This window comes from Pseudomyrmex gracilis, unplaced genomic scaffold, assembly GCF_002006095.1.
Source record: "Pseudomyrmex gracilis isolate BER0280 unplaced genomic scaffold, ASM200609v1 scaffold_258, whole genome shotgun sequence".
NCBI classification, from domain to species: domain Eukaryota; kingdom Metazoa; phylum Arthropoda; class Insecta; order Hymenoptera; family Formicidae; genus Pseudomyrmex; species Pseudomyrmex gracilis.
In genome coordinates this window covers 56,044-72,600 of record NW_018020842.1, presented here as the reverse complement: position 1 = coordinate 72,600, position 16,557 = coordinate 56,044, and the positions used below count along the sequence as shown (strand labels likewise).

The window sequence follows — 16,557 nt, the reverse complement described above, 5'->3', positions numbered from 1 at the left end:
TGTTATATATAATATAAATTACAGTCACGTTATTTGCACGTGTTGTTTTTCTACTCTTTCCTGTCACGTGACTTTAGTTACGTTTTTTTAATTTTCTCTACATATACGACGACCTGTCCTGTCTCAAAATCGCTTTTCATTATTTACTCTCGATCTTACCGATTCAATTCGACTCGACTCAACTCGATCAACCAACCAACCAACCAACCAATTGGCAAAGGTGGCAACAATAGATGCAATAGATTCGACTCCGAAACGCGCACTTTGCGGTACACATGGATTTTTTTATATAGGAACAGAATTATGTAAAATACATATGCATAAAGTGAGATATATTACGTTTGTTGTAAAATACAAGTATTTTAACTAGACGAACGTCGTACTAAAAGTAGCACAGAATCGATGTAATTTTATAATTAAGATATTTTTTAATAAAAATACAATTATATTAAATTATTATTAATTATTAACCTGTAAGAAATCCAAGACAGAAGTTTGTTATAATGTTCCATTGATTTATTCCGCATCTCTTTATTTTTTTTTTCTTATTTAGTCGTTTCAGAAGAAAAAGTTTTGTCTTCTTTTGTCTCTTCGTTATATATAATCTGAAAGATTAAATTTATTGATATATATATATGTATTTTAGAAAATATAAGAGAGAGAAGAAAAATTGTCATTTATTCACAATTAATACAAATGTACATTATAACAAACTATTAAAATGTGTTATTGTCAAATTATTTATAAGGAATATAATACAAATAGTTTTCCACACCATTTGTGTTATATTCCTACCATATCTTGATAGTTTGTTACATTCATGTTCGTTCCTTACCGTAGACTTGTAAGATTCATTTTCGTCGATAATATCATTGTCTTCCTCGGTTCTCCAATAATCCGCTACTTCTCCGTAAAGTCCGGGACCTTCGTCCATATCGAATACGTAATTCTGATCAGCATCTTTCTTATCTGTATCTACAGTTTCCTGCTCTTCGGTACTTTTCGCTTCAATACTGGCGTCCTTAATTCATTTTGTCAGAAATTTTAATCAAGCGATGAGAACACACACACACACACACATCTTTTTAAGACAAATATTAAAAAGAAAAAAGCGTTAAAGTACGTAAAATTAAATTTCTTTTTTTGTCAATTGCAGGATACGATGGAAAAATAATACGGAGTGAGAAATGTAGAATACATTAATTGTAAAAAAGAAGAGAAAAAAACACAACGCGCAAAAGCAATAAATTAGTGAGAATCTAACACAACTGGTAGATTATACCTGCCGCGAATTGATCGACGGTTTAACGTCGATTCCAGAATTGAGATGCCCGTGAAACTTAGGATCGCCCAGTTTCAGAATTAAGTACGTGTGTTTTTTCATTTCCCGTTTGTGCAGATGCGGCGCCTGCATAATTATGCGCAGCGGTAATGGATCCTGCTCGAGACGATAGGTGTCCTTAGACGCGACATTCGCATCTGCGAAACGGTGTAACAATTTATTGAAATAATTGATTACTGATGTTGTTAGAAAAGATGAAGGATATTTTAATTGTCATACTACAAATTGATTTGTTTTGCCCGCATGTGTCCGGATTGTTGGCGCTGACGTCCGTATTCCCGTCGCTTTGCCGAACCCCATCATCACCCACAGCATCCAAAGTGGTTGTCTCCGCAGCGGAGGTCGAATTGTTTTCAATTTCCACGTAACCCGCAGTGACAGCGTCATCGTCAGACGACGTGTGCGCAGTTACCTCCTGCTTCGGAGGAATGTCCTGCTGCACTTCGAAGTTCGTAGCGACCGTTTCAGCGGGTACGGTGCTACTGTCTTCTTGATTTCGCCTCGTTCCCTCCGTTCCATTCGCGTTACTCTCGTCGAGGGAGGATTCGGTCGCGCTTTTATCGCATCGACAACCAGCTTCGGATTCCGTCGATCCTGTCGCGTTCGAAAAATCACGAGTCACGTTACCGGTATCGTCTGTAGCTTCGTCGAGGACAGCAGATACGGTACTTGCCTCGCGGTTTTTTTCCAATGATTCGTTAAAATTTATCTCAAAATTTTCTATATTTGCCGTTTTTAGATCGACATTAACGTTATCATCAGTTTTATTTGGATCCGCTTCTTTATCAGTGTTGTTTACCGCGCTCGACAAATACGCCTTATACACGGTCGGCTGAAATTACACGTACATATCTTCATTGCGAATCAAATCACAATATACGTTAAAAAATAATTTAAAAACAATAATAATAATATGCTCACGTCACATCCACCGCACGGGTCGTCATTATACGTGGACCGTATAGCTGCTTTTACATCTGAGTACTGTAATAAAGTACTGTAATCGCGCATTAAGTTCTCTGTCATCGGGAACATTGTTTTGTACGTTAATCGGCCGCAACTGAAATTGGTTTTCAATGACGTTAATACATACATATATATATATATTCGTCGTCGATCGATACGCAACACTTCTTCTGATCTTTCTCCGTCTCAAATCGTTTTGTTACATAAGCAATCGGTTTTCGCAAAAACCTCAAATTCTCACCGATCGATCACGACCACTTGATCCTTCGACGCGCGGAATCTCTGCCACAATCGCAATTGCGGGTTGTCCAGAAAAAAGGTCACTTTCGACTGCGTATGGTTAAAATTGTCGTTGAACTCCGTCAAGATCTGCGGCGTGAGATCTTTCTTCACCAGACTTCTCATCCATTCGTCTTCTATCATATCGAACGACAGAAATATCGCGAAAACCCGGACATCCGAAAAACCGGATTCTTGTAAATGCAAATTGAATATTTCCCATCTGCTCGAGTCCATCAATGTGAGATAAAGTGTCCTGTTGTGTATTACGTATTTACATTTTCTTCTCTACTTACATGAAACTTTTTGCCATGATGTACTCGTCGAAGAAGTCCAAGAAGGTCAGGACGCTCACGTAACCGAGATGCTCGTTCCACACATCCACGGGATGACATTGCTGGAAGTACTCCTGGGATTCCTTCAAGCTGGACGATCGGAAGATCGCGCGCGAGTAATCGCGTTCTTCCGACCCGAAACTCACGAGGAAGAGAACAGTCAGCGGAAACACCTTGGTGACTAGCATGATTTTGAACGGTCACTCGCACTGCGGGCACGCGGGCGCAATTTCAACCGCGGTGTTGTTTCTTTCTCTTTCGCTTATATTGCAAAGAAACTTCAGCGCGCGCACCGAACAACGCGATTGAATTAAATCGCAATTACAGTTGAATAAATTGAGATGTGTGCGAAGTGTGAAAAAAGAAATAGAAATAGAAAGGTCTAGTTTATTAATTATTCTAGTCTACAGTCTTTCTCTCTCTCTCTCTCTCTCTCTCTCTTTCTTAGCGATATCGAAACTCTCGATAATTGGCGCGTGAAATCGTTATATCCGAGATATGTACAAGTCACACAGAAACTGTTTCGTTTTTCTGTGATACTGTGATACGCCACCGCTGTTTGAAATCTCTCTTCCAAATGACATCAACGCGCGACACCCTTCCTCGCTTACAAATGATGTCGCGGTCAGATAAAACGTCTGGCCACAAGTCGCTCTTTAATTATTACGCGACTAGAACGTTCTCGCGGGACAGCTCTTCGTATCTTTCTCTTTCTCTCCGCGATGTTTGTATAATTGTATCGGTGCAAGAAAAAAGAAACTGTAGACAAAAGATGCGTTATCTCGGCACAATTATACGCGAGCAAAAAAATATTCAAGCGGCATGTAACACAAATCCAAATGAATTCTCGACGTGTTAGCACAATTTTGCGTTTCACGTACTTGTAATTTATTTATTTGATACTACTTGCGCGTTCTCGTATCGCGCACAAGTCACAAGTACATTACAATTAAATTAATTACAACTAATTAAAATTAATGCTTGTTGAATTGTATGTACATGTAACGCCGTTTACTCGTTAAACCCGGCATAATCGAATTGTTCCGATAAGAGCCGACAAGAGTCTGTGAACAGTTGGCGAAGACAAATCGCCTGACGAGCACACACACGCACGTGGAAAAAAAAAACAACTTGAATCGAACAGAAGCTCCCTTGTTCTCGGCGATCTTCCTCGCTTTATGCTCTTCCGCGCGACTCTGTCTTTCAGTAGCGCTTCGTCTTCATGCACAACCAGCCTCCGTCTCGTTAGCCTCTTCTCGGCTTTCACAATCGCGCGCGCGGCAATTTACGACAAATACCAACGTATACAATTCCGTTCCGCAATCGTCATCCCGCGCGATTATGACGACAAACGTGAAAGTTACGTGCACAATTCTCGAAACGACCGATAAACTTTTTTATTAGAGAACGCACAATTTTCTTGCTTCGGTCAGCGGAAAGTGTTGGAGATCGCAGGATGCGCTTGTCCGACGTTTCTCGCGCGCTTCCAACGACAAGTTGATTTCCAGTTCAATTATGTTGAAGTTCTGAACGCACGTGGGCGAGCAATTGTGAGGTATAACGGAGATGGAGTTCTTCGAGGTTTTGTTACTGATAGTCGGCGCGATATCTGTAGTTTCGTGTCGCGCGGTCGATGCGAGCGAAGGATCCGGCTTGGAAATCGGCCTGAACGAGAACAACGTGACGTCGACGTTTCTGAATTTTGGTCAGAAGACCAACGGGAGTCAGCGTTACTGGTACGAACACCTGGACGATGCCGACCGAGTGCTGAAGAGCAAAGCCGATATTCTATCCCGACTTCTGAAGATGCACATAGATCGTTTGCGAAACAAAACCGATCAGGTGACAGATTGAACGTAAAGCAACTGTCTCAGTAAAAATTTGTTTTTTCTTTTATTTTATAAATTTTCAAAACAATTAAAATATATATATTCTCAATCTTCAAATTGTATTTAATTAATTGTTTACAAAGTAGATTTAAAACAAGAAAGAAGTTACTTCGGAGTGATGACGAGTCACCTTTACACTGTTTTCCAAAAACAGATGTTAGATAAAAACACGTGTTAAAAAACGCGATCTTCGGTCTTGATTCGGCGAATGTCGATTGTCCAAATCGTTTTCCAGGTGGAACTGGTGTTTCTGGTGGACGCGTCCGATTCGGTCGGTGCGGAAAATTTTCGCAGCGAGCTCAACTTCGTGACGAAGCTCCTGGCGGATTTTACGGTGGACACGTGGGCCGCACGTGTCGCGGTGGTCACTTTCGGCGGCAGAGGCAGCGTTTATCGCAATGTCGATCAGATTTCGAGACACGGATCGAACGATCACAAGTGTTACTTGTTGAACAAGCAATTCAGTAACATCACTTACAGCGGCGGCGGCACGTACACACGCGGCGCCCTTTTCGAAGCGTTAGTGAGTGTTTTATCAAGAATTAAAACTACCGTTCTCCGAACACACTCCGCAGCACCAACAAAAAAATCGAGACTTTCTAGACGGTTTTTTCTAATTGCAAAATCTCAGGAAAGTCTTGTTGAAACAGTACTTTTCAAAAAACTGCGATCGATTGTCGCTTTTTAAAGCTACAGTTTCAAAAAACTCCGAGTTAGTTTTCTAATTTGTATAGGAGCAGAAAAGAAACCACTTTTTACACAACATGATAAAATTTATTTTTCTATTTTTCTAACATACTCCGATTCGGACTGGAAATTTGAACGTAACTGCCTAAGAGATCGCGAAGAATTCTCGAGATTTTGTTTTCGAGACGACTATTTTATTATCAATACAAGCGACACGAGATAATAACACGCTGTTTATCGGAGTCGCAAAAAAAAAAAAAAAAACTGTGTCGAAGCTGCATTTAACTATCTTCTTGTTCGCTATTTCCGAGGCGATTCTCGAGAAAGGCCGCGTGACCGCGAACAAGGTGGTGTTTCTGATAACCGACGGCTTCAGCAACGGCGGTGACCCGCGACCCGCGGCCAATCTCTTGAAGAACACTGGCGCGACCGTGTTCACGTTCGGCATCAGAACGGGAAACGTCGAGGAGCTGCACGACATCGCCAGCTCGCCTGGGTACACGCACAGCTACCTACTCGACAGCTTCGCCGAGTTCGAGGCTCTGGCGCGACGCGCCTTGCATCGCGGTACGAGCTTGAAAATGATGTTAAAAAATATATCAAATATTAATTGAACTCTTATATATATATATATATATATATCTGATATTCTCGAGAAATAAATGTGAGAGACTCGCGGTATATTCTCTCGGATTTCCCGGAGACGAGGAAATAATTCTTGAAACAAACACACTGTAAAATTTCTTCCAGACTTGAAGACCGGACAATACGTGCCCGTGACTCTGCCGACCGACTGCAGCAGTCTCTGCGCGGAAAACACGGCGAATCGAAGCTGCTGCGACGATCTGGCGACCTGCACGTGCGGCACCACGACCGGACATTACGCCTGCATCTGCCCGCCAGGCTACTTCGGTTCCGGTCTGAAGGGCTTTTGCCAACGTACGTGTGCATACATATTTATTGATTATTATTATTCACACTAAGTGTTCAGAACTAATTTCTAATTTCTAATGTTCGAAATTTTCTTTTTCCGGCGATAGCTTGTCCGAACGGGACTTATACTTCCGGCGACAGTTCCGGGGATTCCACCGCTGCTTGTGCATCCTGCCCAGATGTGAATCACGTCACTATCAAAGTTCCCGCTGTCTCGGCGAGCGATTGCGTGTGCGCCTCCGGATTTTCCACGGACGGTTCCAAATGCGACGGTAAATATTATAATTTGCGCACATTTTCGCAATTCGTTTTGTCTGAAGTTATCTAACGTCACCTGTACTGTGAATTGGTAATAATATTGTATAGTTAAAAATTTTGAGGTGAATATATTGTGCAATAGCAAATTATTGAATTATTTATCATATATACTTTTATAAAAAAGCAACTCTGTAATAAAAAAAATTGAAGAGTCGGAGAAGCGTTTCAAAGGAAACCCTTGCCCGATGCGAGACTCGGTATATCTCCTCGGAGGAGAATTATGTCTTTCAGAGGATTGGGATACTTCGCAACGCACGGGCCGTATCTCTCCAAGCAAAATTCTGATTTTGCAGCTAACCATCCGTACTGGAAAAAATATACAATAATAAATTATGTGAAAAAATATATGAACAAATAAAAATACGTACCTCGCCGCTGTTTGTGATCGGTCTCGGCAAACATGTCCTCGTATCCCGTTCGATGTCATCCTCAATTTTGACTCTTTTCTCTTTGTACAGTTCTCGCACTTCCTGCTGAAGTTTTCTTGAATAAATAAAAAACACTCGTTACATCATACTCGATGTAACGAATATTTTTTTGAGAAATGATATTTTAAATATTGTCTCGCTCGACGCTCTCACTCGTATTCCCGCAACAGCGGTTCGTACTTCTGAAACCATTTCATTTGCGTCAATCTCGCTCTCCTCAAGTCCGCCGATAGGTTTCGAGATAGCGCGACGAAATCTCGAGGTTTCTGATCGCGTGTGCCCATTCTGACCAAAAATTACGTTTGACAAAACTAAGGATATTAATTATATTTTCGAAACTAATTACTGCCGCGGTTGTCAGCGCGGATACAAAATCGTTTCGCGAACAATTGCGATTCTAATCGCATTGCGACTGATCGATCGACCAATTCCGCGAGAACTTCGTTCTAAAACTAGAATGTGAACCGATTTCTTTGATTATTGGCTCAAGACAAAATGTGACATTTTTTTTTCCAGCAATAACATGCTCGAAGCTGAAGGTCCCCGAGAACGGCTATCTGGTGAAAGCGAGCGCCTGCAGCAACGTGGTGCACGCGGCGTGCGGCATAAGGTGCAGAATCGGTTTTCATCTCACAGGCGACAGCATCCGACTTTGCGGGAAGGACGGCGCTTGGTCCGGCAACGAGCCGCAGTGTTTGCGTAAGTAAATTTATTCATTTAAAAACATTACCAATGTGAAATCTCAGATTTAAGATAAGATTATCAATATATAATAAATAATAACACGATCTCTCATGCTACGGTAATAAATATAAAAAAATTATGTCCATGTAATTTTTTTATACAGTGAAAACGTGCCCGGCCCTTCGCGCTCCCGCGCACGGCCACGTGAAATGCGAGCACGACGAGGATTACCAGCATCAATTCGAGGAGAATTCCACCGTCTATCCGATCGACACCCGGTGCCAGTTCAAGTGCGACGTTGGTTATCAACTTCGCGGCAGCAAAGTGCGCAACTGTCTGCCGTTGTCCCGTTGGGACGGTCTGAAAGTTACTTGCAAAGGTAAAAACGTATTATTCGCACATTAACACTGATGGTTATTTCGCAACGAGACGCGGTAAAATTATAACAAAATTATATAATTAATAAATTCACGGCAGCTGTGAAGTGCGAACCACTGCTGCAAGTCGCGAACGGCAACATCACGCCGGAAATTTGCACCGGTCCGGAAAAAGTGCCGTTCGCCACCAATTGCACGATCACCTGCAACGAAGGTCTCGTTCTGGAAGGACCTTCCAAACGATCCTGCAACGGACGCACAGGAATTTGGTCGCAGCGTCACAGCGTTAATCGATGTGTGGGTTAGCACCAAAATTTACGATATAAAAAATTTTGATTTAAATTCAATTAATTAATTTAAAAATTAAAAGTTGACGCATAAATACAAATCGTTTAATCCTATATCGAAACAATACAGACAAACTGCCACCTTCTGTAAAATGCCCGCGCGATATTGTCGCGGAAACCGCAAAGGGCCAAAATTACGCGTACGTGAACTGGACGACACCCGAGGTGACCGACAACGCGGACGCGTCGCCTATTTTGTGGACGAAACCGCACATCGTTTTTCCGTGGAAAGCGAAGATCGGCATGCGCATTGTCGTGTACATAGCGCAAGATGCGAGTGGCAACAAAGCCAGATGCAAGTTCAAAGTTAAAGTCGTCGGTAAGTTATTACATTCGGAAGCAAATTTATGTAACTAAAAGATACATTGAATCGCAAAAAGTCGACGCGATAAATATATCTCGCGCGGTCGCAGACAGAGAACCACCGATGATCGAGAACTGCGTCGACCCGCCAACGTTTTACACCGATCTGGACAGCGGTCTCGATAACGTGACCTGGAACGAGCCCGTGTTCTACGACAATTCACGAGTTGCGGTGCAGGTTAATCAAAGTCACCAGCCCGGCAAGGATGTTTTTCCAATCGGCCGTACGAAGATTTACTATAATGCCACCGACAAGTACAACAATCGGGCAACTTGCGTGTTGAACATCACGGTGGAAGGTACGTCTGGTTCTCGACTCCAGTGCTTTTATTTCACAACGCGCGATGAGAGAATTTCCATTTTTCTTTTTCCAGATGTGTGTAAAAATTTAACAACACCCGTGAATGAGTCGATGATCGAGCACTTTAACACTGTCAACGACGAGTTACTGTTGAAATGTAACTCGAGCAATCAGCTATGGGAGTACAATTATCTGCCGGAATATTCTGGTATTTCGCACACACACACGCGCACATTTATAAATTTCTTTGTAATTCATAAGTAATTTATTTTTTAATTAAAACATTAAGAATTAGTTTTGTACACATCACTGAATTGTGATTTCGATTTATACACAGAAACGCAAATTCCAAAAATGATATCTCAAGAAGGAAACGTGATATTACAAGGCGACGGGAATACGATGTGCGACAATCAAACTGCTCTCCACAAAGTGAGCAAATACTTAATGTGCAAAACTGACATTTTTATAAATTGATATTTTTTCTTATCTTACACATGACGCGTTATTTTTTTTTTTTTTTTATAGTTAAGTAATTATATCGCTAACGACTTGAAATCAAAGTTACTGGACATTTGCGGCAACGATATTGAGTGTAATTTGGTCAACTTCGAGCCTGAATGCGAGAACGATCTCTCGTCTTCGAATAATTTAGAAAACAACTTGATCAGAAGACGAAGACATTATCCCAACCGCCTTCGGTCTTTCGGAAACGACAAGATGATGATAATCAAAAACCTGATACGCGTAACTAGAGGGAATTCCGAGTCTAATAAGAACAAAGCCACTTCTAAGAGAAAAAGAGACAAAATAGAGATCAAATTCAAGTTTATCGGTAAAAACTAAATTTTACTTCGAGCTTCACTCGAAAAAAATTGTCCAAAAATTAAAGATTACTCGTTTCCCAGGTAAAATAATCGAGGAGAATTTTGAGAATCCGAGGCGCGGAGTGCAGAAGTTGAGGGAGAAGATCGACGCGATGACGCATATCGGAAAGCTGGACTTGCTCAATAACAAAACCAATCAGGAGATCGCGAAGCTCGCTTTGAATCTGCATCTCGTTTTCAAGGAACCTCAGGTTCTCTGCGATCACGGAAGTATGCTGAGAAAATACAGTTGCGGTGAGTTGCCGATCGCTCATTGGATTCGAACATAATAAATTTGTGCCACTGTGAAATTTGGAAAATTTATATACGGATGCAATTCAATTTTTCAGTAAAATGTTCCGCGGGCACTTTTTACAATTTATCCTCTCGAGCTTGCCAGCCGTGTTCGTTCGGGCAGTATCAGAACGCGACTGCCGCGCTGGAGTGCAAATCTTGTCCGGAGAACACTTTCACAAAGAGGATGCACGCGAAGTCGTTGAAAGATTGCATTCGTAAGAACTCCAGTCGAAACGTCGGATACAACAATTCGGATACAATAAGCATTTACGTACATATTTTTTTTTTTCTAGCCATATGCCGACCAGGGTATTACTCCCGACGCAAACGTTATCACGGATCGCGTTTAGCGCTGGAGCCGTGCTTCGCGTGCGATTTCGGATTTTATCAGCCGAGCTACGGACAGACGCAATGCACGCCGTGTCCGTCGAACACGACAACGGAGAGTCGCGGCTCCGCAAATGCGAGCGATTGCGTGTTGATGCGCGACAAGGAAATCGACGATTGCCGGACGGATCCCTGCTTGAACGCGGGACGATGCGTTCAAGACGAAAGTGGTTACGTTTGCGAATGTCAGAATTATTACGTGGGTAAGAGAGACGCGGTCACTCTTCTCGATAATTCTATTTTTATTCAATTGTAGCACTGAAAAAAAAAAAAAAAAAAAAAATTATATTCCTCCAGGATCGAAATGCGAGGAGCTGAAAGATCCGTGCGCCTCCTCGCCGTGTTTGAACGAGGGAACGTGTAAGATGCAACGACACTCCAACAGCTCCGTGACTTACGAGTGCGCGTGCAAAAGCAGTTACACGGGCGTCAATTGCGAAGTAAAAAGAGATATCGTAAAAAAAAACTTCGAATTAACTTAAGTTCACCAAATGATTTCGTGTCTTGCAGATTTACGTGGATGAGTGTTCTACTGATCCTTGCCAGAATAATGGAAAATGCGTGAGCACCGAGAGCGATTTCACTTGCGAATGCAACGACGGGTTCGAAGGTAAGTGTACGAGTAGTTTTTTGATTTTATTACGTATAAAAACTTTTTTTGTCGCTTGTTGTTTCATTTAGGCCAATTTTGCGAAATTTCGATGGACCACTGCGAGCTGATACCATGCGAGGAAGGATCCACGTGTCGCACCGCGAACGGAACGTGGCATTGCCACTGCAAGCCCGGATTCCTGGGCCGTCACTGCAGTCTGCTGCCCTGCGACTGGATACCGTGTCACGCGAACGCGATTTGTCTGAACGTCAAGGAAGAGAACGCGACGCGCAATAGTTACAGGTAACTCGCCACTATTGTTTCGCAATGTGAAATTCGCGTTATTCTTGGTGTATATAAAAAAATCTATACATATATGCGATCGATCTTTAGATGCGAGTGTCCGGACGGATACACGGGAGCGGACTGTACGATCAAGATCGATTACTGCGAGAGCTCGCCTTGCTCGAACAACGGGAATTGCGTCAATCACGTTGGCAATTACACGTGCGACTGTCACGTTCCTTTCGCAGGACGCAACTGCGAAATCGGTAATTTTGTTGCAAATCTCAATATCGCGTTTTAACAAAAGAATCGTTTCAGAAAATCGTTCTTTGAAAAGTGTTTTTTTTTTTTTTTTTTTTTGCATAATATATTACCACTTGTCTCTCTCACGGTCGCAGAATTGTCGTCCGATTACGTGATGCACTTCGCGAGGTCCGGCACTACGGACTACGTCGTCGTTAAAGGACCTTTTTTTTTGAAATGTTTTTTTTTTTTTTTTTTTTTTTGCATAATATATTACCACTTGTCTCTCTCACGGTCGCAGAATTGTCGTCCGATTACGTGATGCACTTCGCGAGGTCCGGCACTACGGACTACGTCGTCGTTAAAGGACCCGCGAACGATCTCTCTCAAGTAAGCACGACGAATAGAAAACAATCGTAACTCACGTCGTTCTCATCGAGATTCTCTCTTGATTGCAGCTGTCCGTTTGCCTGTGGTTGCAATCGACAGATACCTTCAATTACGGTACAGTGCTGTCGTACGCGACAACGTTCCACGATAACGTCTTCACGTTGACCGATTACAACGGGTAATTATACTCGCTAAACTCTTCTGTTTTATTGATATATATGAAATTCATTCACGAGGAAACGCGCAAATAAATTCCTATCGCGCGCGAAATCTTTTTTCTCATCTCGCAGATTCGTCTTGTACGTTAACGGAGAGAAAATCGTGACCGACGTTAAAGTCAACGACGGTTACTGGCACTTCCTCTGTATCGTCTGGGAGAGTCAGTACGGTTCCTGGCGCGTGTTCGTTGACGGAATTCTCAAGGACAGTGGCTTCCGCTTAGCTCAGAAAACTGTCATACAAGGTAATTTCGTTCGAATTTAAATCACGAATACATACGGTATCTGTCAATCGATAAGATTGTTTTTCTCAGAATAATACATCGAGATGAAAAAATTCAGTGATCTTGAAATTGACGAAATCGTTTCTCTTCGCAGCAAACGGATCTCTCGTCATCGGGCAGGAACAGGATCGACTGGGTGGCGGTTTTTCCGAATCGGAAGCGTTTCTGGGAAAGCTCAGCATGCTGGACATGTGGGACGTCATTCTGGACGAGGATAACGTCACCGCTTTGTGGAACAGCTGCGAGAAGTATCACGGAAATCTCGTAGCCTGGGCGCAGATGCAGCAATATATTCACGGTGACGTTGTGGTAATTAAACACGTATCTGTGTAAATGAAAATATAAATTTACGCGACCTCGATCTTATATAGCGGATAGACTATAAGCGATCTCACGACGCCCTCAGATCTTAGCTAGCCCGTTTTGTCGTGGCTGCCCTTTACCCGTAGTACCCTCCAGAGGTAACATTAAGGTGAGCGAGGATCTGTCGGAGGTGACGTATTACTGCGATAACGGGTACGTGATGCAGATCGGCGACGAGGAACGTCGCTCCTTCGTGCGGAGGTGTCTCAAGCACGGCCAGTGGGAAGGATACACCACGCCGAGCTGCACGAGTAAATCCTATATATTTATTGTGACGTAAAAAACAGAAATATTGCAACGTTAACACTTTTAATTATAACATTAGTATCTTAAATTGTGTAAGAAACTTGTGTTTTTTTTTTTTTCATTTATTGTAAAACAAGACGATAATTGTGCGTAATTTTTTTTTTTTATTCAAGAAATTAAGTGCGGCTTTCCGGGATACTTTCCGCGCGGACTGATTCACGGCCGACAGTATTCGTTCGGTGACGAAATCCATTATTCCTGCGCCGACGGCTACGAGCTTCGCGGAAATCCTCATCGAATTTGCAATTCCGAGGGAAAATGGACCGGACTGCCACCGATCTGCATAGGTGACGATTGTAAAAAAAAAAAAAAAAAAAATTTAAATCTGAAATCTTTCTACGCGACGATCGAAAGAGGTAATCGCGCTAATTGCCGTGTGTCTCTGCGTTCTTCTCGCAGGAACAACATGCAAGAACTTACTCGCGCCGGAGAACGGTGATATAGAGTACATCCTGGAGGAAAATGAGAGAGACGATCTCACGATACTGCAGGTTTTTTATTTAAAAAAAAAAAAAAAACAATAGTTGCGTCATGCAATCGTAAGATTGCACGTTATTTTTTGACAAGTGACATCCTTCGATTATTTCAGGCCGGCCAGCAACTGGAGTTCAAGTGCGATTCTGGATATCGTTTGACGGGAGAAAAATATCTGACTTGTTTGGACACCGGTGTTTGGGATCACGACAGACCGTTTTGCGCGCCTTACGGATGTCCACCGCCGAAAAAGTGCGTTTCACGCATGAATCGAGACGTATTTAAACGATTTGTTTGATGAAATTAAAGACAAAGGATGATTAAACATTTTTTGTAACAATCCGTTTGCAGATTAGAACACGGCTACCTTGTTCTCCCGAATTCTGACAAGTCCAACGGAACCTCCGCGGATCCGGAGGAAAACTCGATCGACGATCCTTCCGCGAGGACGTATCATTACGGCGTCGTCGTCGGATTCTCCTGCCGTCGCGGCTACAAGTTTCGCGGCAATCACAATTTATTGACGGAATTTAAACTACAGTGTTCCTTAAACGGCACCTGGACCGGTGTCGTTCCCGATTGTGTTCCCCGGACGTGTTCCCGACCAGATCGTGTGAAAAACGCGAAGCTCTTCTTCAAGAAACGAGACAACATCACGATCGAGATTCCCGAGAATGAGAGCAAAGCGACGGAAGAAGACGCTGCGGAAATGTTCGTTTCCGGCGCGGAGATTGTTGTTGTCTGCGATCCGGGATACGAGTTGGACGGAGACGAGGTCAGAACGTGTACCGAGGAAGAGAGTTGGTCCTCGATTTCCGTTTCTTGCGTTCCGCGTAACTGTTCCGTCGGCGATCATCCGGTTTTTAAACTTCTTGAGAAACTAGAGAACGAAACCGTTTTCGTAAACGACACGATAACATCGTTTAAATTCGATGAAGAACGATACGGCACAGGAAATGTCACCAGCGTGTACAAAAGTTTCGAGATTTTTGTTGAGGGAAACAGTTACGGGCAAGAACTGGTGTTATCGTGTCAAAATAACATGCAGATGAATTTGGATAAGTTGCTTTTGAATGAGACGATCTTTAATGTAACGTGGAGGTGCAACGACGCCGCAAAATGGGAGGATACGAATTTGTCGCTAGAGGAACCCTCGCTCGAGCTGCTGCTGAACGATTCGACGTACATCTGCGATAGATCGTGCGCGTCTCCGCAGGTGAGACGAATTTATTTCAATTTTGTTTTTTTGTTTATTGACTTACTTTATATTTTTAATTTTTATCAATCGTCCAGGCACCGGAATACGGATATATCGATAATGACAATAACACCGACAACAGTCGCATGGCGATCGACAGTGTCGTTGTTTTCAAATGCCGTCACGGATACGTTCTCGAAGGGAACGAGCGATCCGTTTGTCTGCCGAACACCACGTGGTCCGCTTCGCCTTATTGCAAACGTACGTTAAGTTCCGGTTTTTAATTCTATATGTATATATATAATTCAAAATTATAAAAAACAAATATGGGACAATTGAATTCAAACATTCCCAGCTGTAACATGTGGCAATCCGCCGATTCTCGCAAACGCGATGTTGAAGTCGGACATTGGCGTGAAACAGAACTTCACTTTCGGCAACATGATATCTTATCAGTGCGTTTCGGGTTATCGCGTATTCGGACAAACAAGCTCGAGATGTTTAGGAAGTGGAAAATGGTCCAAAACGACAGGCAGATGCTCGAGTACGTGTAAATAAATGAGGCAAAGCTGTATAAATTTTATCTATTTTTCATTCGATTTTAAATTTGTTTAAAATATAAATCACAATGTGTGTATTTGCAGAAATATCTTGTGGCAAACCGCAGATTCAACCGGGAATCAAGCTCCACGGCCGTTCGTATCTGTTCCAGGATCAATTGACGTACGTGTGTCCAAATGGTAAAAAGCAGGGAATGATTACTTGTCAAGCTGACGGAAAATGGAGCGAAATGCCGCAATGCAAGTAAAACGCGCGCAACTCTCACGACAGTTTTGCGAAAGATTTGGTAAGGGTTTTCTTTTTGTGAAGGTGAATAATCTTCCACTTTTGTAACAACACATATGTTTTTATTTGTTTTTGTTTTTTTTCTGATCTCTTATATATCAAGATTCACGAATAATATAGAAAACGTAATTACAGTCTTATCGCGAAATAAATAAGTTTGTAGGATTTTCGAGAGTAGTACAGAGAGAGATATGCGATAATTATCTTAAATCTGTAAATATTTATGCACAATTTACGCTTCAGTATCAATTTTAAAATACCCGAGAGAGGAGAGTATACATATCTTTTATTGGAAAAAGTTAATGTATATTCGTACAAATAATTCTCGTCTCAAAAATTGGCATTGTTGAACTCGCACAGTCGAGAAAGACAGAGTTCCGTCTGTACTGGCCGTGAGATATATCTTCATTAGTATTTCGCAAAGTTGTACATTCAGTTTGTGTGTTTTTTTCCCACGTTTTTCGAAATAGAAATGGAAATAAAAAAAAAAAAAAAATCCACAATACAATAGCAATCAGAGTCAAAAATACCTACCTATATGTATCACTTGACAGTTATT

General features: G+C 42.2%; 3 protein-coding genes across 4 annotated transcripts; 1 reads left to right on the top strand and 2 right to left on the bottom strand.

The window, feature by feature from the left end:
- Nucleotides 1-315: 315 nt before the first annotated feature.
- On the bottom strand, nt 316-3,635 carry LOC109859339. Its single transcript, XM_020437497.1, has 7 exons — nt 2,884-3,635; nt 2,550-2,810; nt 2,264-2,402; nt 1,562-2,174; nt 1,283-1,479; nt 836-1,021; nt 316-605 (listed from the first exon to the last, which is right to left on the bottom strand). Exons 1-7 carry the CDS (start codon nt 3,108-3,110, stop codon nt 546-548), a joined length of 1,683 nt encoding a protein of 560 aa, XP_020293086.1. The 5' UTR covers nt 3,111-3,635; the 3' UTR covers nt 316-545.
- Nucleotides 3,636-3,861: 226 nt separating this feature from the next.
- Nucleotides 3,862-16,494, top strand: LOC109859345 (sushi, von Willebrand factor type A, EGF and pentraxin domain-containing protein 1-like). Its single transcript, XM_020437506.1, has 32 exons — nt 3,862-4,764; nt 5,047-5,334; nt 5,810-6,065; nt 6,249-6,437; nt 6,539-6,703; nt 7,694-7,876; nt 8,025-8,240; nt 8,339-8,539; nt 8,656-8,904; nt 8,999-9,247; nt 9,323-9,457; nt 9,587-9,681; nt 9,778-10,084; nt 10,158-10,370; nt 10,466-10,627; nt 10,706-11,002; nt 11,097-11,239; nt 11,310-11,409; nt 11,481-11,694; nt 11,785-11,942; nt 12,221-12,309; nt 12,378-12,487; nt 12,600-12,772; nt 12,906-13,120; nt 13,218-13,425; nt 13,594-13,767; nt 13,880-13,971; nt 14,070-14,206; nt 14,306-15,170; nt 15,248-15,413; nt 15,508-15,696; nt 15,797-16,494. The coding sequence occupies exons 1-32, from the start codon at nt 4,489-4,491 to the stop codon at nt 15,958-15,960; spliced, it is 6,678 nt and encodes a 2,225-aa protein (XP_020293095.1). The 5' UTR covers nt 3,862-4,488; the 3' UTR covers nt 15,961-16,494.
- LOC109859344 lies at nt 6,684-7,521 on the bottom strand. 2 transcript variants are annotated; one of them, XR_002250699.1, is made up of 4 exons: nt 7,331-7,521; nt 7,118-7,232; nt 6,861-7,055; nt 6,684-6,770 (listed from the first exon to the last, which is right to left on the bottom strand). XR_002250699.1 is itself a non-coding variant. In XM_020437505.1 (3 exons), the coding sequence occupies exons 1-3, from the start codon at nt 7,459-7,461 to the stop codon at nt 6,915-6,917; spliced, it is 387 nt and encodes a 128-aa protein (XP_020293094.1). In that variant the 5' UTR covers nt 7,462-7,521; the 3' UTR covers nt 6,779-6,914. The 2 variants fall into 2 exon arrangements, 1 of the variants encoding a protein (XP_020293094.1); XM_020437505.1 differs by lacking the exon at nt 6,684-6,770 and having other exon boundaries at nt 6,779-7,055.
- Nucleotides 16,495-16,557: the final 63 nt, after the last annotated feature.